Source organism: Dermacentor variabilis, chromosome 4 (assembly GCF_050947875.1).
Source record: "Dermacentor variabilis isolate Ectoservices chromosome 4, ASM5094787v1, whole genome shotgun sequence".
Classification (NCBI taxonomy): domain Eukaryota; kingdom Metazoa; phylum Arthropoda; class Arachnida; order Ixodida; family Ixodidae; genus Dermacentor; species Dermacentor variabilis.
In genome coordinates this window covers 62,309,424-62,334,977 of record NC_134571.1, presented here as the reverse complement: position 1 = coordinate 62,334,977, position 25,554 = coordinate 62,309,424, and the positions used below count along the sequence as shown (strand labels likewise).

At 43.6% G+C, this 25,554-nt stretch overlaps 2 protein-coding genes across 3 annotated transcripts; both read right to left on the bottom strand.

The window, feature by feature from the left end:
* Positions 1-655: 655 nt before the first annotated feature.
* On the bottom strand, positions 656-9,533 carry blp (mitochondrial import inner membrane translocase subunit Tim16). The gene is made up of 5 exons (XM_075689301.1): positions 9,379-9,533; positions 9,145-9,229; positions 8,972-9,063; positions 4,873-4,992; positions 656-852 (listed from the first exon to the last, which is right to left on the bottom strand). Exons 1-5 carry the CDS (start codon positions 9,379-9,381, stop codon positions 757-759), a joined length of 396 nt encoding a protein of 131 aa, XP_075545416.1. The 5' UTR covers positions 9,382-9,533; the 3' UTR covers positions 656-756.
* A 451-nt stretch (positions 9,534-9,984) lies between these two features.
* LOC142579265 (spartin-like) lies at positions 9,985-25,321 on the bottom strand. Of its 2 annotated transcripts, XM_075689300.1 has the most exons (9): positions 25,095-25,321; positions 24,511-24,950; positions 22,240-22,474; positions 21,049-21,243; positions 18,361-18,555; positions 12,409-12,561; positions 11,550-11,640; positions 10,587-10,737; positions 9,985-10,229 (listed from the first exon to the last, which is right to left on the bottom strand). In XM_075689300.1, exons 2-9 carry the CDS (start codon positions 24,931-24,933, stop codon positions 10,167-10,169), a joined length of 1,506 nt encoding a protein of 501 aa, XP_075545415.1. In that variant the 5' UTR covers positions 24,934-24,950; positions 25,095-25,321; the 3' UTR covers positions 9,985-10,166. The 2 variants fall into 2 exon arrangements, with proteins under 2 accessions (XP_075545415.1, XP_075545414.1); XM_075689299.1 differs by having other exon boundaries at positions 9,985-10,737; positions 25,095-25,320.
* Positions 25,322-25,554: the final 233 nt, after the last annotated feature.

The window sequence follows — 25,554 nt, the reverse complement described above, 5'->3', positions numbered from 1 at the left end:
TGGCACCCAGCATGCACCAACTTTGTGGAACATTAGGTATTCGTGAATTATAGTGTGGAATGCCTCCTGGGAGAGATCTGTCTCTTGAGCAAGCTGGCAAAATGTTGCTCGGCAGTTCTCAAGAATTAGACACTGCACTTCCTGCTTTTTGGGAACCACAGCAGTGAGCACCGAGCCTCCATATAGTCTGGAATTGTCTTCCACTGACGTCCAGCTGCCTCAAAACAGTTTGCACCACTCAAACATTGTGCTACAGCTTAATGTCCTGTCACCATGCTAGTCTTGAAGTCTTGCATTAATTTCAGTACGCTTTAGTCCTTCGTTTGTGAGAGCCTTCATTACGCTGTGTTTTTCCACAAACGTGTTCACAGGCTCCTCCAACATCTTGGTCAAATTCCAGTGTAAAATGACATCAGCACATCATGGCATGATAGCCGGCAAATGTCTCGTCAAATAATGAAAAACAGATTGCACTAGTGTGCATATGCATTAGCACTAAAAAAAAAAAAAAAAAAGACAGGTGTGACTTGAGCGACCCTCGTAGTACACCAAACAAGAAAACTGCAAACAATGGTAGTAGCACGATGCCACATACTACATGAAAGATGTAGAAACTGTCCCCTAGCACCTACCATGCCAAGGACAACACACACGGTAGTGTTATCAGTAATACTACTACGTCATTTACTTTCTTGCTATGCAAAAATGCGTTCATATATTGTGTTCTGTACAATGCTACTATGATGGGTGTCATTCTCATGTGTTTTCAGCTTGCTGTCGCTGCTTCTTTTTCCTTTCTTGTTCCTGCTGAAGCTTAAACTCTTCATCAAGGCGCTCTTTTGCTCTGTACACCTAGAAGACAATGAAATTGAGAAACCTGTTTCATCCACACTGATTGTCAGAGCACAAATACCAAGGTAAGCAGGTGAGGAGTGTACAAGACAGACATACTTCATTCCAATGAATGTCCTGCAGAGCATGTAAAGCACAATGCCAAGAGCACTGTAATCTACTGAACTACAGTGAACAAACAAAGTTCATCAGGTTGAAGGGGACTGTGATTTGCCCGACACTTCAGGAAGAGGTAAGGAACTATGCATTGCTAGCTTCAGTGCATTCCATTAAGCTGGAGTGTAAAGGCTCCCATGTATTGAGATCTCCACACATGCTGCAGAAACCCAGATCGACAGCATTAATCCGGAGCCCTTCATTAGCGCTTCCCTAACACACAAATGCATTTTTGAGATGTCAAATCTTAACAATTATTATACCTTTACAGTATTGAGCATATGCTAAACAAGCTGCTTTGTAAACCTGACATCATGTCAAACCTTTCCACTGGCAACTGCTATGCTGTGGTGGATTGGGCTAGTAGGTATTCCATTATGCTACAAGGGTGCATAGTGCAAACTTGAAATAACAGACTGTGCTATGCAAGGTGCAATACAGAACTGCACTTTTAAAGTTGAACATGAAAGCTATGCTAACCAAGATCAAAAATCACATTTGTGAAGCTTGTGACAGCATCAGTTTCAACCAATAGCAATGTTATACAGCTGAAAGCCCATCTCTTTTCACAACTAACTCAGTTTAAGCAGCCTTGTCCATATGCCTGCATCACACTAGCATGTAGAACTATGCAATGCACAATGCCCCAGCAATATCAAGGCAGGCCAAGATACAAAAATGACTAGCACTAGCTGCTAGTACAACTTTCTAGCAGCTTAAGTAAACCTCATGCTTCCTAAACGCTTTGGTGTGTTAAGCCTAGGCACAATTCTTTTTCATGTGACGAAACTCTTGAGAAGAATCTCTTTACTCTCTGGATATGATGACTACCATGGCGCTTAAATGAAATATATTTGAAACTGAAGGATTGCAGGTTTAGATATGTTAAAATTGCACTGTACCAAACCAGAGCTAAAAAAAAAAGAAGAAAAAAAATTGGACAACGCCAATATTGACAAAGAATTTGCTTTGTCAATGTCTGCACTGTCCAATTTTTATTTTGGCCAGTTTATTGTTATTTATGTCTGCGTGCGTGCATGTGCACTGGCTTACTAAAATACATTAAGATAAAACATGACATTCTTGTACAAAACTTCACATTTCCATCGCAATGGGCATTAAGAATTGGGCATAGTTTCATAAAAGCAGTAAGTGATAAACCGGGTTACTAGTCGGTAACAATGCATTATTGCCAGTAGAAGAACCTAAAACAAGGACACCAAAGCAAAAACTCATAGGGCACATGCTGACGCATTCAGCACGTGTCCTGTGCTGTTTTTTTTTTTTGTCCCCTTGTCTTAAAGGACAACTGCAAAGAAATTTTGAATGATGTAAAAAGCCTAATTTCAGGTGGTGTCGACATAGAGCAGCGTCTCTACAAAATTTTATGTTTTAAGTATGAGAGGATGCGTCAGGAAAAGCTAATAAAAGTAGACATTTTAAATGCCGAAACTGGAAGAACAAAAATTGCCACTGCTACAACTTGCTGGAAGTGAAGCACAGCCCAGAATATTGTGCACCAGCATGGCCCTTTGACATGACCTCTGAGATTTGACAACATCTGCAGCTGTCCACAATGTAATGAAACATCTCAAAGGTGATGTGTTGTTATTCATGAAACACTTGCTCACCAGCATTTGCATGCGTTGTCTGCTTAGAAGCTATTTAAAGGCTGTTAATAAGAAATGCAGACAATTACTATCTCTGCAGTTTTGCCAAGGTCACTTTATTACTATACAGTACTACTCATTTATAACCAATTTAGCAAAAGTGATATGTTGTTGCACTTGTCTTCTTAAGAGACCCCGCAACACTCCCAAAAAAGCTTGTTGAGCAGCATCAATAGCATCATTACAAAGCCGTTTTCTCGTGCACTTTGTTCAACGCACTCCACGTCCATCTACAGCACTATACTTGGTTATGTGCAATTCACATTCGCACAAATTTGCGAGTGCTGTGAAAGAACTATGGTGTTAAGCCTTTACAGTGATCTTAACCATCTTCTAAACACGACAGATATGTAGGAGGTACTGTAATCATAAAACATTACACCATCAACAAGCACATGCAAGATCCACCTTGCAGAAGCTGTGGTAACCATTGCAATAACACTGTCAACAAGCTGAGCAGGCTTGGCAACCATGGTGCACCAACTTGCGCTACGTAGCATCAATGCCCTGCTGCTTGGGACACTGCAGTTCTATGTCAGAAGAGAGTGAATTGTGGCATCAAGAGCTCAAGTTGACGGGCACTCTAATTATGCTTGTATCTTGAAGTTCCTGCAACTGATAACTTGGGTGCATGTGTGTTATCACAATTCATTTTGCTCTTTGATATGCTGATAATAGATCTATAGCAAAGATGGTGGCCTTAAAAGAAAAAATCTGAGAACACCTAAGCACTTCTCATGATTTGTGAATGCGAAAGCATTAATGTCCATTTGAATGCCAATGAGCGGTCCTTCAAGTTATGAACAGGCAAGCAAGCGCATTGAGATGCTTGGTGCATTTTGATTTGGCTTTACCGAGGCGCAATTAGAATGCAGGCATGGACAAGAAACGTGTGGATAACACAGGCTTCCAAGAATGAAAGCGAGGGTGACGTGGTGATGCGGCGATGCCCTCTTCCCTCACGCAGTACCGTCACTGCAGATGGTCCCTTTCACCCACTCGACTCTGTCAAGGCCCAACGCCTGAGCTAGCAAGCGTGATGTGAGGTGTGCTCGTGATGTGGCGTCAGAGCCAATGGGAAGTTTTGCTGCTTTTAAGTGGTGCTGCTTGCAATTAATCATTACTGCACTCTGCCTCACCACTTTGAGCAGGGCAGTAAAAGCGAAACAGGAACAACAGGCTGCGCATCTTACACGAGGAAGAGGGGTTTGCCCATTCTGAGCTCCATGATCCTTCCATTTAACTGCAGTGTTGCAGAAAATCGGCGACAAACGATGAACGAGCCATTTATGTCATTCTGCACTTCAGTCACATTGCATTGTGCCAGACAAGTAAAAAGGCATACCTTATGCACAAAGAGTAAGATATGGTAATTTGAGAGAATACAGTTATGTACAGCATGAAAAATGTCCCATTAAAACGTGGGAAAAAGAATACCTATGGTATCTGTAGCTTAATTATAGCCTACAAGTATCTGTAGCTAAAAGTTGGCAATCACTGTGTAGCTTTTATTTGTCTACTGCACAACTCAGCTCTCTGCCTCAATAATTCAGAGCATAGTTTACCTAAGCATTGCAGCATTTTACATACTGTAATTTCTTTTGTAGAGACTGCAATTATTTTATTCCTGAAATTTCTGCCCACATGAAACATGCAATTCATGGCACTAAAGTTGTAATTGCTCAAGCAAGTTGTGGCCCAACAACGTGTGTGCATTGCAGTGGGTCTGGTAAAATGGATTTCACCCGCAAACGACTGAATAACAATAAAGGTATGCTTGTGACAACAGAGTCCGAGATTGCTGAATTCAGGAAAGAAGAATTTCATTGCTTTCAGATGACAAGAGTTACCTGAAGCTGAAATAAAAATCACCTGTGACATGTGCTTATGTAGTTTTTTTCTCAGCTGCTAAAATTTTCAGAATCTTGGAAAAGGTATTTCTATTACTGCTAAACTGAGTGTGAATGGGCATGCTACAATGAGTAAATGCAAATAATGTGATGACGAAGCATATATACTGTACAATCTCATCAATGCCATTCTGTTACATCAATAAAACAAAGTATTATGGTCTAACTTTATTAGCAATCTTACCATAAGTGGTTTATCAGAGAAGGGGGCAGGCAGCTCACACAAACATGCTGATAAAGTTCACACCCTGGAAAAACTCAGGCGGAGAAAAAAAAAAACTTACTTTTGATTGAATGTAAAATGAGCCACCTTTGGACTTGTCATTTACTTCAAACAAATGCTTGTAGTTCTTCTCCACTAGCTCAGGGTCAACTTTGTCGACATTCAAAATCTGCATTGCTTCCTGTAAATCAGAGAACATGTTCCATTCACAGCTGCATTTAACAACGCAAATATTTTCACCAACAAAAGAACTACTTTTATCTTGCATTAATCTTTGGTGTAAACAAGTTCTAAGATGCAAATTTGATAAACACGAGTGCAGTGTTGTTAGCTAAAGATCAGGGTCAGCTCCAGGCCACTTCACAGTGAAAAGTGGATAGAACTGCAGGCCAATCAACTCATAACAATCAGATGAGCGCTTGACAACAATGACCCCTGTAAGAACAATAACATCAGCAGCACCGCTTTTTAGTTTGCTTCATCACAAATTATGCCAGGAGCATGAAAAAAAAAAAGAAGCTATGTGGTGCTGCTTCTCATGGTCACTCACTGAGCATTTTCGCAACATTCAATTTATGCATTTGCTATGCCAGAAGCTTTTAGCACAGCCTGTTTGGCGATCAGAAAGTCTACCTCATAAAGAAATTAATATGAGCAGCCAACAGCGTCGGCGGCCAAGCAAAGATGACAATGCTGAAGCTTAAAACGTCCATGCTCTTTGAAAAAAAAAAAAAAACAACAACACCAACACCAGAAAGGTGGAAGGCAGATGTGGCAGTCGGCAGCAGAAGAAACGCCATTGACTTAAGTGGTTGCTACCACGTCTGCACCTCTACACGCGCTGGATATTTTTTACACATGTGTAGCACATGGGCAATGCCAACTGCCACTTTGAAGCCACCACCAGAACCATCTCCCACTTTCCTATCCAGCCATATTAATGCTTTGTTGCCAGTGCCAGTCGGCGCAATTATTTAGACTGCAACTGGTACATATCCATATATATACATGCCGTTAAAGGAAGTCGTGAGTTTCAATAGAACCAAACCACCCAGTTCTGTGGCCAACACCATTAAACTGCCCAAAAAGAAGGACTGCCTGGCTGGCGCCTGCACATTGCGCGGGAGTGGGAGCCTCAGCCTACCCAGGCGACATATCACATTACCCCAACACTGGGAGCAACTTAAGCCCCCCCCACCGATGTGCACCGTTGCATGCATTCTGGAGAATGAACATTCTTTTGTGCAGTGCTCATCGGCAACCACTAGATATTGTAGAGCACAGAAATAAACAGTTGTTTCATTACAAAGATGGATTAGCAACCCTCCTGTACCTAGTTCCTCTCCTGCCAGCTCAAACCATGAAACCCTAAACTCCATGTCAGTTAATTGTTCATAAGACATGTGTCTTGCGTGTCTAGCCTTTGTCGTATGTAACTGATGTCCAATTTGCACTGTCTTTTTTCCGTTCTTTAGTGTATTTGTTCATCAGTATTCAATATATCTTCATGTTTTCATATGCACATCCAATCGACTTCCCGAGTGCATTATAGTTTTACAGCTTTATAAGCATGCACATATTTACAATGATAATTACTGTTACAACAGGTGTGAGAAGTGATGGAAGGTTAGGGAACCATGGCAGGTAAAAGCTCAAACTGCATGTACAGTTATAACTACACATGCTGTTTGAGTTAAGACGAAGAACTGGTTAGGAACAAGCAGCAGCATTGTTATGTTTCTTGCGTTAAATATGGTTTTAGATGTCTACGTATGATGAATGCCGACAAGAAAAGAATTATGCAGATCCCACGAACTGTGGTAATCGATGTAATCAAAGCTTTCTTTGTTGGTTGCATTTATTGATGATAATTAGTGATGATGTTGATGGCAAAAATTTAATTTATTAAACATTTAGGTGGCGTTGACGTTAAACCTTACCTTGCATGCACCACTGCTGCTTGTCTGCGTAGTACACAGAACACACAGGGAGAGACTTTGCTCGAGGTGCTGTTGTGCACCATATTTTATAACCTCTGAGAGGGTTGAGCATTCTAATTGCCACAAATGGCAAGTCACATCGTGGCAGAAGCTTTAAATTTGAATTGGATTACGGGGCTGTACGTGCCAAAACCACAATGGGATTATGAGGCATGCCATAGTGGTGCACTCCGAATTTTGACATTGTGATAATCTTTAGCATGTCTCAAAATCTAAGTGCATGTGCATTTTTTATTTCGCCCCAGGCAAAATGTGGCTGCCACGTTCGGGATCAAATCCGTGACCTCTAGCAATGCCATAGCCACTAAGCTACTGCGGCGAGCACAAAAGTGTTGATTGGACGGTCAACCAATTCCGTAAGGTCGTCTGGACCCTGTGGTGCACTTTAATTAATGCGGCTCTGCTTCTGCACGCCCTGTGTAATTTGTCCGCTTGACATATTTGCATGGTTATTTAATTCTTTTCAGAGACAGCAGCAACGTACTGTACCGTACCTTTAACTTCAGCCTATCCGGTTTCCCAGCAACTGCTGCCGTATGGGCTCTTTGCAATGGTCAGGCGGCGCAGTGATCGGCTCAGCCGTCAGCGCCACCGTGCCAGTTGCACGAAACATCGAGGCGGCCACTGCTACGGAGGCATGCTTTTGCGGTGCTCGTTTGAAACCTGTCGGATGTCCTAAATTGCGGTTTTAAGGCAATCAAAAACATGCGAGGCCCATTTTGGACCACCGACGCTTGAGAAAGGACATCAAATTTACGACTACAATCATGTATATCGTGTCAAAGAAGTAAACAGCACGAACATCGCAGCAGGTGCTTAAATTAAATTACGCTGTTTTAGGTACCAAAACCACAACCTGATTAGGAGGCACGCCGTGGTGGGGGACTCCAGAATAATTCGAACCACCTGGAATTCTTTGACGTGGCCCTAAATCTAATTACACAGGTGTATGGTATTTTGACCCCATCGAAATTCGGCCGTCTTGGCTGGGATTTGATCCCGCGACTTCGTGCTTAGCAGCCCAACAACATAGCCACTAAGCAACCACTGCAGGTCGCGAAGTATTTGTCACAACAAAGCAAGCATGCTTACGACGTCGAACTGAAAGTGAGTTAACAAATCATTATTTTATGCCACTTAAGTGAGTAAATATGACCGTGGACGTCTTTCAACTGTCATTCGTCGCTTCATTACTTGGAGAAGAGGCAGACCCCCCCCCCCCCCCCGTATGGGAACTGCCTCTTCTCCTCCCTCCTCTATACAGGTCCCCTCTGGACTCCCAGGTTAGTAGAAAGGGAAGCTCTGCAGTTTCTGCAATGGAGGGGAGTCACGGATAAATTTCAGCTGTCAAGAGGGTAATGTGGCAACACCCAGGGAGCTCCAGAGAGCATTGCGCACATTCAATGCGCTGGAGTCCAAAGGAATTTCTCGCACCGCCTTTCCTCTCTGACTCACTCCTGTCATGTATACACAGGCTCTGAATCCCCTCCCCCCCCCCCCCTCCCTGACGCAGCGTGCCACACAGCAGCAGTCACAGCAGTGGGAAAGTGAAAGGAAGCGGCAAAGAAAGCTTCGCTTTAATAGACTTGTTGTGAGTTCGCATTTCACCTTGAGGGTGTTTCTTCTTGTTCTAGTCAATCCTTCGTCTTACCTCAAGCAGCACGCGTAGCCACGTCTTCATACAAGCTAGCCCCTGTAGAAGCATTATTAGCAAACAATGCTAAGCAAATGCATGTTTGCGTGCGTGTATGTGTTTTACTTAGAAGAAACTGCCATATGGTACACGAGGGCACCTAAACGTAAGTGTGCAGGCCCTCCTTGCGCTAAAATTGTAGCAGTATAGAAACTGTTATTCATAAGCCAATGATACCTCCGAATTTGATCAGTCTGGCCGGAAATTCTTAGAAAGTTCTCTCGTCTAGTCCTCTCTCCTGGGACGAGGCATAGCAACCACTGCCTATGTTTGTTCATAAAATGTATTGCTCAATTTGAAAAACAGCCGAACCTACGTGAAACCCGTCTACGGTTGCCACTACTGAAATGCATTGCCAGATTACATGAACCTTGCAAACCTCTTAAAGCTCTGCGCCGTCCTTCGAGAGAGAAAACGGCAGTTTATTACATGTTGTGGGCAACGCAAAGGGGGCAGTAAATACGTACCTGTAGGCTCATGCCTAGCTTGACACTAGCGGCAGCCCTCTGGGTAGTGTCGCCTCTCCCAGCGCTAGCATTTCTCGCAGCAGCTTGGCTTGCTGAAAACGACAATTAGTAATAGACACTACAAATTCAGAGCGCGCGAAAGTAGCCAAACTATACGCAGTTGATCAGCTCACCCGCGTATTCCTGTTGCAAGGCGCGAGCAAACGCTCTTGCGACGACCTGGGCTCCGACAACAATGACTTGTGCCAAATATTTTGCCTGCAGCAAAACAAAAGGATCAAGTGCAACTTGGAAAAACTGCGCAGAACGACCTTTGTTAGAAAATGCGAGCCACGGCAGGGCACGTCACTACGAAGGCCGATAATCGTTACAGTTGACTGCGCCGGCAACAAAATTAAGGGTATTACCATTTCCGTATCTCCGTACAATCTGGTGTCCGTATACCTGCGCCGATGGCACGAAATCAACAGGCTTCTGCGGAATCAAACCAAGTTTCATTACGAAGTCATGGCCACCGACAAAACGCACATGGAGATCGCCATGTTAGATTGATGTCGATGTCGATAGACACGCCTAGCGTGCACAAAGGTGACGCAACGGTGTCAAGCCGGAGACTGCCGCGCAGATTTCAAGGCCATCCCGGCGTTAACGAACTTTTTAAAAAGTACGGGCCTGGGACTGTAGGCTTTGAGCATGCCAAATTGCTTGCCATGTTTTACATCCTCCTCTCGTCATAGTCACCCATCATGCCTTCACCACGCGCTTCTTTCTTTCCTCTTTTTTCCCCTTTTCCCCTTCCTCCAACGCCGAGTAGCTGGCCAGAGGAATGTACCTCAGGCCGACCTCTTTGCATTTCGTATCATTAAACTTATATACCTCTCTCTCTTTTTCGCCGCTGAAGGAACACATTCTCAACTTGCCCAAAAAGTGATACTGCAGTGCTGCTTCTCGACATCATGAAATTGCTATCACACATAAAACACTAAAAATGGCAATAGAGATGGAAAGGCAACCATGTTGTAATAATATTTATTTAAGAAGAATACATCTGTACAACAGCATGCGCTGTCATTTTCGCTTGAAATATACATTTGTATTTGTCATATACAATATACACATATCACTCTATATTTGAAGCACATCACTTCTTTTTATGGAAGCACCAATATACCCGAGGGGTGAGTGAGTGGACGAGCTAAAGGTCCATTTGGTCATCCTCTGATGTGCTTTGTGCTTCCCGAGATGCCTTTTGTTTGAGCTGAAGGGCAGAAGTGAAGCAACAACAAAAGTATGACTAAAAGGCACATCACAAAAGGTGCTAAACTTTAGCAGCAACAAGCAAAGGTAGTGCAACAATACTCTAATGCAGTGCGTAGACACTTCATATATGCTTCTCAAGGAACAGGAACTACACGCCAAATGAGAATTTCCTGCGCAGCTAACTAAAACAAAAACATTGCAATAACTTCCGCAACAGCTGCATTTTTCCTTCTTGGGAGTTGTGACAAAACAGGTCTATGAAAAACAATAAAATTTTCTAAGACTTTTCCATTTCTAAATTCTTTCGTATGGCTGCACTCTCATGAAAATTTCCCTGTGCCTCGAGGCTGCTCACATATTCCTGAAGAATTGCTTTTCCGGTCTCTTTTGCAGTGCGTTTCGCAATTCTTTTGAATCCTAAACCGCGGACTGCCGTTGTGGCCATAGTGACATTGGTGACAGAGCCCATGGCACTGTCCACCACTTGTGCAGCATCTGTTCCATACCTGAGGAGAAACCAGTGCACAACATTCAGACATGTAGAAATTGCAAGTGAACGTAATAACTAATCTCAATAACTAAACATTGCACAAGCTAATGCTATCAAGTAGAAAAATGAACCATCGAGACAATTCCGGAAAGACACATATATGAAAATCAATATGCTTGCATATTGTCATCACAGGTTCCAATAGGAACCTGTGACATATCTGAATAAATAAACAAACCTAAAACTTGTCTTGGTTAACTTTATCACATGCACTATGTTTTTGTCACCAGCTCATCCTTTAGCAAATTGGTATGTGTTCATAACTGATGCTTCATCACTGAATGATGCTGCCATGTAGGCACACTACAACAGATTATCACTCTTGTTGCCTGAGCAATTCTACATTTATCAATTGATGCAAGGCAGTTATGTTGCAGCACATAATCCTACACTGAAAATACAGTGATAGAACTGTGTTGCACTGCATATAAATTTACATACATGAACAGGCATGCCAGCTTTTTGCAACTCTCAGAACTTTCAGAACAGTGATCCTCATGGAACTATCTCAAGAGTAAAAACGCCGTTGCTAATTCCAAGCCCTAAACCCTAAGCCTTGAAAATTATTATCTGCTCATTCATTAGGTAGCTAATTCATTCATCAATAGGAACTGTCACTTTCATAACTATGTCATATAAAGCAACTGTCACACTTTTACACAAACAGATAATTGCAGTAGTGAACATGTGCTGTGTATTGCACATCATGTTGAAGCAGGAAGCGCATGTCTTGCAAATTTAACATTAACATTGAGAATTCATACTTACTTGTGGCCAATAACCTCAACTGTCTCATTGGCAAGGCTGGTAGCCAAGATCTTGGCTGCATTTTCCAAACCAACATACACAGTGGACAAACCTGCGCATCAGTCAAAAAAGGAAATATGGAGCATATTTACACTTTGAACTCCACTCATTTGCAAGCAAAAAACAAACATGAATGGCAATTGATTGATTGTTGAGATTCAAACACCCAGAGCTTGATCTTTTAGCGCACACCTGAATTTAGGTACTTGAGTATTTTTGCATCTATTCCTATCAAAATGCAGCCATGAGTCGATACCATGGCCTTGTGTTCAGCAGCACAATGCCATAGCTACCGAGTCCCCGCAGTGGGTACTTGAATGGTGAGCCCAAGGAATCTACCACCTGGCACAAGGTCACGGTTTCGACGCCTGGCTGTACCAGTAGCTTTTTCATGGCGGTGAAATGCAAAAATATTTGTGTACTTCAATATAGGTGCACGCTGCAGAACCCTAGCTGCTCAAAATTATTCTAGAATCCTCCACTACACAACCTCTCATAGCCACAGTGCTACTCAGGGACATTAAACCACGTGAACCAATCACTATGGACCCCATTGCATCATTTACTCACGAGACCATCGATTAGTTTTGCTGCTGCTATCACACAAACCTGCAAAATTTTGCTACCATATTGTTAGCATGGGCAAGGCATATTCACTGCAGGCTGTGGGCAACTCCCGCCAATTTGATGTCAGTCTAATAATTTGTGCCTTTGATAGATTCAGCTGTGGCCAAACATCACAATCACTGCCCACACTCTTCGAAGGAGGAATAGTGAACATAGGATGCACAGTGCTGACTTCACATTCTATTCGACTTGCCTTGTAGGCCCCCCTTGGCAATGGTGATTGCGCTTTGCACTTTGTCCATGCTTGTGGAAGGCACTTCTGGTACGCCAGCCACGCAAGTGTCACAGGACACATTTGTGGCCACCATCTGTGCCACTGTCACCGTCAGCTCACCCACCTTGTTGGCTGCAGTAAAGTCAAATGCGCTAGGGTTTGCAGTTTATGTATACTAGAAAACAACAGGCACACAGAAACACTCCTGCATAGCGTTAACCCTTTCCATGTGAATCTTTTTTTTTTCTTTATCCAGGAAACCACCCAAATTACTTGAACTTTTTAATAGTCCATTATTGCGAGCAGCTTTCAGCATTGCAATAGTATCAGCAGTTCATTTGTTATAGCATTCTGTTGTATGGTACTGTCAATACGTTCATGTTCTTGTGTTACACATAGGCATGGCCAAAGAAACAGTCTATATAAATCTTGACATTTCTTAGAACAGAAGTCACATGTGCTTCTGTTATCCACCATGCGATGCACGAGGAAAGGAAGTAGCAAAGGAGTCGATGGCAAAGCATTTCCGCCAAGTCATGTCCACACATGGGGGCAAGAGAAGCTGCAGAGGCTCAAACTCTCTCTCACACTTGTCAGTATAATCGAAGCTCTGAACACAACTCACTAGAGCATTCCGGGTCTAACTGTTTAGTTGAGGTGAAAAAACATAAAAAAAACACCAAGATCCTGACATTGAAAAACATGGCTGTCATCACTGCAACCACCTAACTATGCACAGCCATTTTTTTAAACCCTGGGCAGCCAGACTTCCACTGTGTTTGCACCCAACCGCACTCACAATAAAACAGTTTTCTGGGGAGCTGGTGCCATCTGGTAGCACAGAATTTGCACTGAAATGATAAAACAGCTATAACACTCGTCCATGGTATTAGCAGACTAAAAGAAATCCCTGGATGAGTGAGATTTGTAACTGGCATGCATATTGTAGAAAATGCAAACTGCCTGAACAAGCGAGAGTTGTCCTCGGCATGGAAAGCTAGCCCAGCACTAATAAGAAATTCGGCAAGTCGTACCACTGTGCACCAAATCACCTTGGTGTGATTAGGATAGGATGAAATTATGCATCAGGGTGCCCTGGTGCGATTTGCTGAGGATGCCATAAATTGGAACACTGAAACAGATACACACAAGACGGTGCTGTCTCTGTGTATGTTTTTTTCTATGTCCTTGTTCAGACGCGCTTACGCATGGATTCAAACCAACTAGCCTGCCAACGTGTTTTAATATGAAGCTTTATCTCTAACACTCCCCATTCATGTACACGTGAAATGCAGTAAGACTAATTATGGCTGCTGCTGAACCAACTTGAACCCAGTTCGCTTACTTTTTAAAATTATATCTCAAATTTAAACACTAGAAATTTTCAGAAGAATGAAGGCCCAAGTTTACAATATCCCAATTACACAGCAACAGAAAAGTATAATAATTCTGTATATGGCGTCTCTTATGATGTACAAGGCAGACAAACTGATGTATATTGCATGTGGCTTTAAATCATACCTGTAATTTGTGAATATGTTACTACCTTTGGAAAACTTGTGTAAACAAAGTAATGATTGCATGTCGTAAAGTGGTAACCAATAAAAAAACTTGGAAGCTGAAATTTTTCTAAAATTTTCCGTTTTTCAATCCACAGAACTTTGGTAAAAAATTTGGGGCAATAAAATTTGAGGTTGTAAAGAAGACATCTACTCCCAACATACGATTGTACGTACTTAACTCTTTCAAGTGCAACTCCTTCAATTTCAATTTGGTAGGACTAATATATATCCAATGAGAGCTTTTCTACCTTTCATACATTTTAGAAATGGCACAGGAAGAGCAAAAAAAAATTACACTTGATAGCAGAAGCAAAAAACAAATGTGAGTCAACCTTAGAGGGACTGATAATAAATTTTTAATGACCCAGTTTTTTTATGGCCTAAGGATCGGGTATCGGACGTTGAGCCTTTCATTAGAATCCACACTAAGAAAGGGCCGTTGATACCCAAAGTTGAGACAGTCAGGGTCCTGGGTTTTGTAGAAGCGGATGGATCGAATAATTGAACCATTCAGTGTATTACCAAGAAGACGGAAGAAGCCATAAGGCCTATCAGAAGGATATTTAATAAGCATAGGGGTCTAGGAGAGGAAGGTGCGATGCAGTTAGCTCACGCATTTATTCTGTGTCAGTTCTCGTATGTGGCAGCTATGCTAAATTGGAACAGGGGAGAAATGATAAATTGGAAGCTTTAATCAGAAAAGCCGTTAAGGCGGTGCTTGGTCTGCCTGTGAGTACGTCAAACGACATGTTGTTGTGACTGGGTTGGCATAACACTTTAGATGAAATTGCTGAAGCGCAGCATACAGCACAGAGAGAGCGGTTGCTAGGTACACCAGCGGGTAGGTATATCTTAAGCGTCATTGTAGAATCGGTGGCTGTGTCATGCGATGGGGTGCAGCTACACGAGTTGAACGTGAACCTTAGTGCCAATATCATGGTTCGTCCGTTTCTGCGGAATGTGCACCCTGTGCACAATGTAGGGAGAGCTAGGGCTTTATTTCGAGAGGCAAAGGATCAGGAGGAGGAGTCTGCGTTTCTTGACGGGGCATGGATTAATGGGAAAGATGCTTATTCAGTGGTGGTGGTGGTAGATGACAAAGGGAGCGTTCGAAATGCCACTTCCATTTGTACAAAAGATTCGGGGATCGCCGAGCAGGTGGCTATTGCTCTACCACTAATTCATTCAGGAAGAGTTTGGTGTTTAGCAAGTCGTGATCTGTAATTAAAGCCTCCTCGAAGGGACTTGTTGAGGAACCGGCTTACAGACTGCTGCAGGGTAGGGATAACACTTTGCATACAGTTACTTGGTTTCCAGTGCACATGCAGTCAGTGGAGGGAGCCCCGTGTAACCTCAACAAGGTGGCGCACAGGGAGGCACGAGGATTAGTGCGCTGTGTACTCCCTGAAGAGGCTAGATATCCCGCTCCTGAGTCCAGGGACCAGCCGTTACAACCTACAACGAGATCACCAAGCACTATTACTTAGGGCGCAGGGCATTACCCCTGCCACATTCTAAATTAAATTGGGAACAGGCGGTTACATTAAGGCTCCTGCAGACACGAACGTAACCTAACCCGGTCATCATGAATAAAATTAATCCGGACTGTGGGGTTTCACTCTAATGTAAGTGTGGGGTTTGCTCGATTTAGAACACATGCTTTGGCGCTGCTTGGCGTTGGCCGGTGATGGTTCTCAAGGTGAACAGTGGTGGCAGTGGACGCTGCACAGTGAAGTGCTGGCAGAACAACTCAGGGCTGTCCAAAAGGCCTGTGTGTCGGCAGAGGGGCTCGGCTTCTCTGTCCCGACGTGGGAGCGGCCCACATCAGTCCCAGACTGATCCCTCAGGACCTAAATAAAGTTCTTCACACCATAACCGCAACACTGAAACGCGAGAGCAACGCCTATAGCCCGCTTCTCACATTGAGTAAGAAAAACGGTGAACAGCTTTTGCAGGATTGAGTGCAACTTTCATTACACACTGCATTTTTACTGTTTTACACCATTCTAAAATGTTGCTGTAGTAACGTGCTGCACCTGTGGCTGCTGCAAATCCTAGTGATAGCTAGTTAAAGCCCCTCCATTTTCCAAAAGTAGCGCCATTCTTAGATCTTACCGCCACCCAGCTCTCCCCGACGTTTCCTCCTCCACGCCTCCTGTCACCCCAGCCTCCTCCACTCCCCCATTGGCCAATCTGTGTCGCATGGAAGCAGGTGCCGCGCTTTTGTATATTTTTTCTTTCCAGCACGCTCCAACTGCCATTGTTGGCCCTGCGCGACGAAAGTACGCGCAAAAGGACTGATCAAGTGTGTTAGCAGAACAAATCGAGTGTGTTAGGGAGGAGAACTTAACTGTGATGCCATGCTGTTGCACCTTCGGTTGCCGCAACCGACACAGCGACGGCAAAAGGCTTCTTTCTTTACCATCGGTGAGCGCAACGCACAAAGAAGATAAGTGTGGATACATAGGATCGGGCGGGCTGACTCAGAGTGAGTGGCAAAAGAGCCACAGCTTTGTGAAGTGCCACGGTTCCTCACAACCTCTTGTTTTGAGCTTAGTTCATGCCTGCCACTTCGAAAAAGTGTATGTGTTTATGCTGTGCATGCTTTTAGGGCGTCTACGTTGACTTTTTTTTCGAATCTGCTCTCTTTATTTCATCTAGTTTCAGCTTGCGGCAAAAGTGTACGCATATGCAGCTGGCCTGTGACATAAAAGCGACTTTATTCATGCTATGTTTTGAGCTCCACCAGAAGTTAGCACATTCTCAATGATTTTGCAAGGCTCACTACAGTCGTTTATATTCAAATGTACGTCCACATGTATTGGTCGTAGCAGACGGCTCCCGATAACTTTATTTAAGTCACCTGGGGATGGTTAACCTGCACTTTGATCGTAGTTGTACATGGGCCGGTAAATTCCACATTGGCGTTGCGTAATTCTTGCGTGGGCGTGGTAGCGCTACGCCAGTAGTTGGCGCCTCTGCGTGATCGTATTGCTTTATTAGATTTTATTTACTAGTTGTAACAACATGTCATTATTTCGTATTATTGACGGCGCCTCCAGGGCACCAAAGTGGCACTTGTAAAGTCACGTGCACTCCAGAAGCCTCTGTTAGCTGTTACATGTGCCCTCCTGGAGCACTACTTGTAATAAAAAAAATTTTTAAAATCTATTGTCGCGATTACCAAAGCACCCCCCAACGAAAAAATCGCCCCGCAACTGCTGCAACATACCGCACCCGTGTGAGGAGACTCACAGAACACTAATGAGGAATCTCTCCACGGGCCTCTTGCATTTCGCCTCCATTCCGGCTGCTGCCAGATGCATCCTCAATATTGGAGGCATGAGCAGCGGCTACTCGCACGTTTTGTGTGCAGAATTATAGTGGCCGAGAAAGGCCGCAAAGGACTGCAGGCTCGCTGATAAGGATTAAAATTTTTACTGCTTAACGTCAAGATATTTATGCGTCCGATTAACTAAATGGGTATTGCATGCGTCATAGGCACTGTATGTGAACCTACGAAACCACGTACACATACTTTCACGCTGTCAAAAACCTGAAACTTTGGTAATTATGCGCGTGTTTGAGCACACCGCGTGCATGCGTCCTGTTTCAGCAACACGAACTGTCAACGTGCGCGTGCTTTACACCTTAAATAATAGTCCATTTCCCTATTTTTTCCGCAATTCCAACACAACATTCTTAAGGACAGTTACCAACTGATGAAGCAAGCTCTCGATTGAAAAAACTGCTCCGCAGGGCTCGAACGAACTTTTCTGAGGATTTCCTCTGGTAGCATGTTAGCCGTCGTCTGCTACGGCAGGGCCAGCATGGGCGGCGCCACGGTTGAGGCCGCGTCGAGCAGAGGAGGAGGGAAGTGGTTAGTGCTACTTTTGGAGATTGACAATGTGGTGCCCTCTTTAGGCTAAGAGCACAAGTGCTCACAGCGCCACCATGGCCTTCGAGATCGGGCGGCACACATTGTAGCCCCTTCTCAGAGGCCATGGTGCTACTTTTCTACTCGTAACAAGCGAAGATTTAGCTGCGTATTGTAAGTTACAGAAAAAGCTCATTATTGAAAAAAATGTATTGCATTTCAATATTTCACGAAGGCTGAGGAGCCATGTACACTAATTGAAGGTCACATGATAGGGCATCCTATTTTGTGTCATGCTTTTGCCACCCGAGGGCACCAAAGGAAATTTTACTTGTTATGAAGAATTAAAAATTTAAATCCTCATTTAATGAGGAAAGCTCCTCGTTTTAGTCAATAGGAGACAATGTTTCGATCAGTGGGACTATCTCGATTCACGTTCTGAACGGTTGTCTGTCCCTTTAAAGCACCTTGGAAAAGTTAGTAACCATTTACCGACACGTTCTGTGACATTGCGCACCGAGCCCGTGACAGTACGCAGGATCTCAAGCCCTTGCTTCACTCTGGGGTCCACTATCACCGGCTGGGCTTCTGGCTTGAGGTACTGCTTGAGCCGCGCTGTGCCCATTTTGAGAGCCTCACCAGTCACCATGGCACCCTTGGTCAAACCCTTGGACAGCGCCTCCGAGCCTGGAGAGAGCAGACAAGATGGCAACAAAGGCACTAAATTGCAGCAGATGCTACATTGGACAAGCTGGTAGGTGCATTAACATTCGCGTGCATTAGCATGAACATTCTCTGGGGGCTGTTGGAGGGTCGAACATGGCTATTCACTGCCGCAGTTGCCTGGGCTGTTCTCCTTTGTTTTTAAAAGAGATTATAGGCAGAAAAAAAATGGCCAGCTGGAAAGAGATTGTAGAGGCAGTGGCCACACGACGCTTTAAGGATGTGACTGCGCTAGCTCACTGTCAGTTGCGGTTTCTCAGAAATAACTTTTGTTTCTTTCTATGTGATACACACGTGTTCAGTGCCTCAGCAGTCTGTCAGCGTTTTCTTAGTATTTATATTACACCCCTGTTTAATGTCGCTCCGTATATTTTATTGGTTTTTAATGTTGCTTTTTGGGTGCACACGTGTGTCTGATCTATATAAGCTTGGCGTTCATTTCATTACATCATCAGTTGTCAGTACCGCTTCGTGTCATCCCATTCTGCAAGTCTGGTTTTGCTTGCGGTAACTTCCCAAAATTATAAATCACCAACTGGCCTACACCCGCACTCTGCTATGCACAGGTAAGACTGAGTCGCAGTGTTTGACAATGTGCTGAAACAGCACAGAATGGATTTTTGGGCTTGTTGGCACTGCAGTGCTAAAACACTGCCAAAAGAGTGCAAAATCACAGGCACAAGGAAAGAGCTGGACACCACAGTGCTGCAGTGTTTAGAGTGCTCTGTTGGCACTATGGTGTATAGCTCCGTCTTGGTGCGTTCTTTGGTGCATTAACTTTTACAATGTTGAAGCACCATGTGATTCCCAGAAGAAGTACTATAAAACAAAGTTGTACACAATCATCATTACCAAGGAGGAAAACGACTACTGTTGCATGACAATTCTGAGGCATCACCATCAAAAGTATAGAGGAAAGGCTTAAGGAAGATGGGCCCTACCCTATCGGTAATTTCTAGATGTAGAGCGCTTTGAGAGTATGGGAGATAGAGCAGAGAGCAGGTGGTAAGGGCCAACCATGACGAAGGTGTCACTAAAAGCTAGCTTGAACCAAACAATGCCTTGAAAGGTACAGCCACCATGCAGCCCGTATATTTCCTAAGAGACAACATGCAGATGCTACCTGAAGGAAAGGAGGGGAGATGTCAGAGGTCTTGCCAAGGCTACTTGCCTGATGTCATAATCCCTCCTAGTCTTTTTTCTTCCTTGATGCCCCTTACCATAAACAAAGGCTACTGACAAATAGCACTCCCATTTTAAACTGAAGCTTAACAGACAATTAACAAGCAGTGCAAAATCAACGACAACACAGGATCAACAAAACATGAGCGTTGACTTAAGCAGATTTTAATCAGATTTTAAACGTATGCACACACACACACGCACAGTACTTGCAGTGAAAATATTTGTTAAAATGCAAATTTCATTAAGTTGAGGTTTCCGGGTATCAGGAACAGGTGTCTAGAAAGGTGCTGGTGAATAACACCTTGTCATTAAACATCTATAAACAGAATCCCACAAAAAACACTACAAATTATTATGGAATTATGCTTCAATAGCACTGATGCTTGCAGCACAGATTGTGGTAAGAGCAATGCTTCAACATGAAGTGGACATGCTACTAGCAGCCACCGTCACATGCTGCCATGCGTATGCATGTATCATTGTCACGGCTTGCCAAAGCTAGGCTACCATGTTGTTTGCTTACAACTGTGAGTGATCAGTCAAGACCGGGGCCACCATGATGTTGTTCAATATAACGACAAGGCACAATGCTGCTGAGACTATACACATTTCATTTTGTCATCACTGAGGCACTAAACTGACTTCCACTTGGTGTTCTCCTGTTCTGACTGGCCAATGGTGTTTCCATATCTGTGAGCATCAATGGAGAGCATACAGTGAAATTTCTTTACCGACATGAAGGACAGTGAAATGGTGTTCCATCCGCTCAATAGTTCATGCTTTTTGACATTCGCTGGCAACATTTCCATGCAAAAGGAATTGTGCAAATGATGCATTTAATGTTAGGCTGTCTTTTGCTTGTCACAGAGGCTCAACTTATGCACACGCAATGCGTGTGGACTTCGGTAAACTTCACAAAAACATAGGTGTTCCAGCTTAAGAGTAGCGCATGATAAGACACTGACCCGAAGGACAAGACAGGCAGTTGAATTAGAATTAAGCTTGAATCATGAGCTAACTAGCACAACAGCATGTATGCAGTCAATACATTGGGTTGAATTAAGCTAAGGTTAGGAAAAAAAAGTTAGTTGCATACTGCAGATTTTGCTAAATTGAGTTTCTGTTATACTGAGCTTCAACTGTATATGTCATGTTAGAAGAATGGCTAAAAGCACTCTTTCGTCATTCAAAAAATAATAACTTTAGGAAGACACACGTTTAGAGCAGTATGACAAGTGGGTAATCAAAACTAAGGCAGGCCAAGGCACACACCTGCTACTATGCTCTCAGACACCTGCTGGCTGAAGGAAGCAGACCGACGGAACCGGCTCATCACAGAATCTGGGAGACCGCTCAGGTCTGTCAGGGCCTCCATCTTCATGGCAGTCAGCTCTTCCATGAGAGACTCAAAAAGCGAGATCATCTCGTATGGCAGGTCAGCAGGAAGCAGGACTCCCACAAAAGCCCCTGTGCAGTAGCCAATGGACGAAAACTATTTTATACGCCCTCTCTACTCCTTGAATAGTCAGTTGCAACAAAAGTACAAGTCAAAATCAAGTTCTAGTGTAAAGAAAGGTAATTTAAACAATAACGCTACACAGCAGGGGCGGCACTAGGGGGGGGGGGGCACAAGGGGGGGGGGGGCAAATTTCCGCCTCCCCCCCTTTGCTCCACTGCCACAAGACTGCCGAAAAGCTGACCCAAGGTAGGTGGTATAAAACAAAATGTCAATTTTGATGTCTTATAATTTGGAGGCAGAGGTATGAAAACAGCGCCGCTTACAAAGGACGGCCTTGTTTAAGCACAACAATTTATTACAGAAAATTTCTGATCACAAGCAATTACCCTCGCACTTGTGATAGAATAGGTGCTTGAAATACAGTGCGAACTGCCACAATAAGATAAAAATGGTTCCAACAGATCTAAATAGACTTAAAAATGGGCTACACTTCTACATTGTTCAGTCTGCTTGCGTGAACCGGTAAGTTCTTGTTTCGATATGGATATGGATACTTGACAATGGAGATATGATGTGCATGAACAGAGGAAAAGCATTTTAACATGTTTTACCTGTTTAACGATGTAACATTAAATATAATTTGTGGTAAGGAAGGAATTGCAGGCGAACAGAACGCACATGCAAAAGAAAAACAGGACAAGATAAACTGCACAAACAGTTACCAAAGAGCACATCTGGAATTCACATCTGGAATGCACATGGCGCAGGTGCCCAACTTGTGCTAACATTCAGTAGCACATGGTCACTGTGAGTCATGTGAAACTTGAATCAAATCAAGTGTCATCCTGCTCAGCACAACCAAAAGAATGCTGACACAGTTTCCAGGCTGTTTCCGTTGTAAAGTTACATTTTTGCAGCACTAAAGAATCTGTCACCTGTTTTGGTGATGCACCAGTTTTTAAGAGGGCTAGGGAGCCATGCAAGATTGGCTAGAAATTTCTTACCAGCTTCTTTCAAAGGTGCATCAATGTTGGGAAAAAGGTAGGCTCCATAGCCTGACCTCAGGGCCGGGGACTGCTTTGGAACCAAAGGGTAAATCCATGTGCCCACTTGTAGCCACGGAAGTGGGGCTTTATCATCAGGAAATATGGCATCCTGTTTGCCCGGCAAGCGGTACACATGGAGATTTGTGGGCTCAGGTGGTGCCTCAACTCCTCCTCCACCAGAGATATAGAAAATCTGGAGTGGGCAAGAATTGGGAACAAAGATAAGATAAAAGTAAAATTTGACTTTGAATAAATTGGTTACGAGTGGCATATACTATCAAAGCAAACTTGGCAAACCTGCAGGACTGCTAATTGGGCTAATTTTCTTGAGTTGTGAGGCACAACCTTGGCAGTATATTTGCTACAAATACACGTTTCCCCAGAATCAAGACAACAGTGGCCAAACAAAACACACAAGTGACCATCACTACACACAATTGGCTTAACAAATATACAGAGAAAAAGAGTAAGATCTAGTATCCTGCATTGCAAGATGCTACTAGCACAACACCAAAGAGATCTCTCAAGGCTTATGTTTCCACCAAAACATTTGCTAGCTTAGTCCAGCCTGACACTGTTTCTAGGAAAGGTGGAAAGAAATGCAATATTTCTAGATAGTTAACTTTTTTACATATTTATTATGCACAGTTCACATAACCCATAAATTTTGATCACCTGTAATTAACACTGATTATTTTGTCAAAAGTTATTTGCAAGTGCCCATTGATTCAAAACAGGAAAGTTTGCTCTAAACTGGAGATACAGAATAATCCAATCAACAAGAGTAAATAAAACGAAGTTTTGTTATGACCACCTTGGCACCGGGAGCCCACGAAGGCACATTGCTAAAAAGGGGTCATTGTGTGTAGTTAGCTCATAAATGAGCAAAGCCTACTTATGAAGCCATTGAATGTACCCTAAATCTTGGATCAGCTTTGATGACTATGTCACCAACAAATGTACAGCTCAAATTAGATACAATGTTTACATCCAGTTGTATGTGGTGAATTTTTCAAGCTCATTTTCTTTTAAACATAGGCGCATTTGGCTATGTTTATGCAAAATCATCACAGTATTCCTCTTGTTAGGCGACATTAGCTGTTTACAGGGACACAAAAGGCAAAGATTACACCAAGATAAGCAATTTAGTGCTTCAAAATGTTATTAATATGGGACATGGATATGAGACTGGGCCTTACCTCTTACATATTTCAAACCTCTTGCCTGCAATACTTGCACACTGTCTGCCAATTATTACAGAAAAAAAGAAAAACTTAAATCCAATGAACAATATGAATTTACTGATGGGTGGCTTTAACTTTCACCTACCACTTCCAATGGCTAGCAAAGCTTTTATTGCGATAGCAACTATATGGACACTCTAGGCGAAGTTTTGCCAACAGTATTGTCGTGATGTTTTGTATATATTTAGATAGAGCATGCCACATGTTTATCCATACCATATATGCAAGGTAGATGCTACAATATTCAATCGACATAGCTGCTCAGACAAGGTATTGTTGTCTTGGCTGTATTACTCCCGAGAATTTCCAAAGAATTCTTTTTGAATTGCAGTGCGCGACAATAGTAATTTCACATTTAACTTGCAGTGCACGCCTTTTATCTTAAATTTTCTCAGCCTATTAGAAAGTGCAAAACAATATTAGTGTTCACAATCTGATGATTGAGTATTAGCACTGGTACCACTCTTTACAGGCAGTGCAGTGGTACCTGTGCGATCCCTACATGGCGTGCTAAAGCTTTGAATGGTGCCAGAAATTTTGGCACACCGAGCATAGTTGTAACACAATCCGAGGGGTTCAAAGGCGGTACTAAACCTTGTTATTGTTTTGCTTGAACTCTTTATTTTATTTTTATGTTTAGAGATTGGATGTTCGAAAATGTGTATTTGTCCAATTCAAACATTTCACACAATCTAGTACTGCACCACCAGCTGTTCAAATACTGACAGTCCCTTGCAGAAGCCAAGCTGACACTCAGCAAGCAATGTGCAATAGTTGCAAATTATGTGCAAATGCAAGCACATAATCCGATCATATATACGCTTTGATCGGGGAAATACAAGCGCTCTCTTGTTACACTTTTCATGGTGTGCTGTTGCACGCCAAGCATCGCAGGCTTCCGTTCACTGGACATTTCCTTAATTTGAATGTGCGATCTAACCACGGTCAGCCACGGTCTTCAGTTTAAAGACCCGCTTCATCCTACCTGAACACCAGAATCGATGCAGAAGAGCTCCTCTGCTTCCCTTCGCGGTGGGCGGGCTGTACCCGCACTCGTCGCCTCGTCGTAGGTCGGTGGCCTGTCGGCGTACAGAGGTGCCCCGCCGGCTGCTTCGATGGCCATAAGCCGAAACTCGACTTCGTCCTTGATGTGCCGCATCTTCCGTTGCATGGTGCGCGCCCTCTCCCACTCCGGACCATTGCAACCCGGACGCTCGCAGTTCAGGTTCAAGCCATTGGCCAACTTTTCTAGCCCCTTGTAGTACATCTCGATGGCAAGGGCGTTTTCGCCCTGTTCTTCGTAGCTGAGGCCTTGGGACACGTACAGGAAGGCCTCGTCATGGTTGGTCCGAAGGGTTTCCTGAAGCCCGCCGACTGCACTGCTAGGCGCCGCGTATTGCTGTGCCATGATAAGCGTTAGGTATGCTAGAGCCAAAAGAAAAGTACTTATTAGTAAAATCTGGCAATGCGTTTTCTTTTTTTGTTTTTTGCTACGGAAGATTGGGCTCGGCGACAGGCTTTGAGAAACACATTCGTGCGGCCTGGTTTCCAGGGGCCATGCCGACTCACCTGTACGGCTGATCGGCGCTTCCCCCGACTGCTATATATATACAACGCTCTTTACAGAGCACATTAAATCAGATAGCTCCGTTAATAGAATGCCGGGTGGCATAGGGCCAAATCGGAGACTTTTCAGCTGATCGCGCGCCACGTGAGCAGCAAACATCAGCAAACGCGCGTCATTTCACGAGCCGCCGTCTCCGCCCTCGACCGCCTCGACTTTGAACGTGGCCTCCGTGATGAGGGCGCGAGTGTTGTGCACCAACCTCCGTTAAAGGACGCATCGACCGTTCAAAATGTAAAACACCTCTATCAGAATCAAGTTTAATTAAAATAAAATGTAAAGTAGAGGTTATAAACGTGGGCAAAATGCTAGACCGTAATGAGCATAATATAATTGGTAGGCTTAAACAGGCCATTTGTCACCGTCCCGTTTCCACCTTCCTCCGTGCCCGTTTCTAATGCCTTA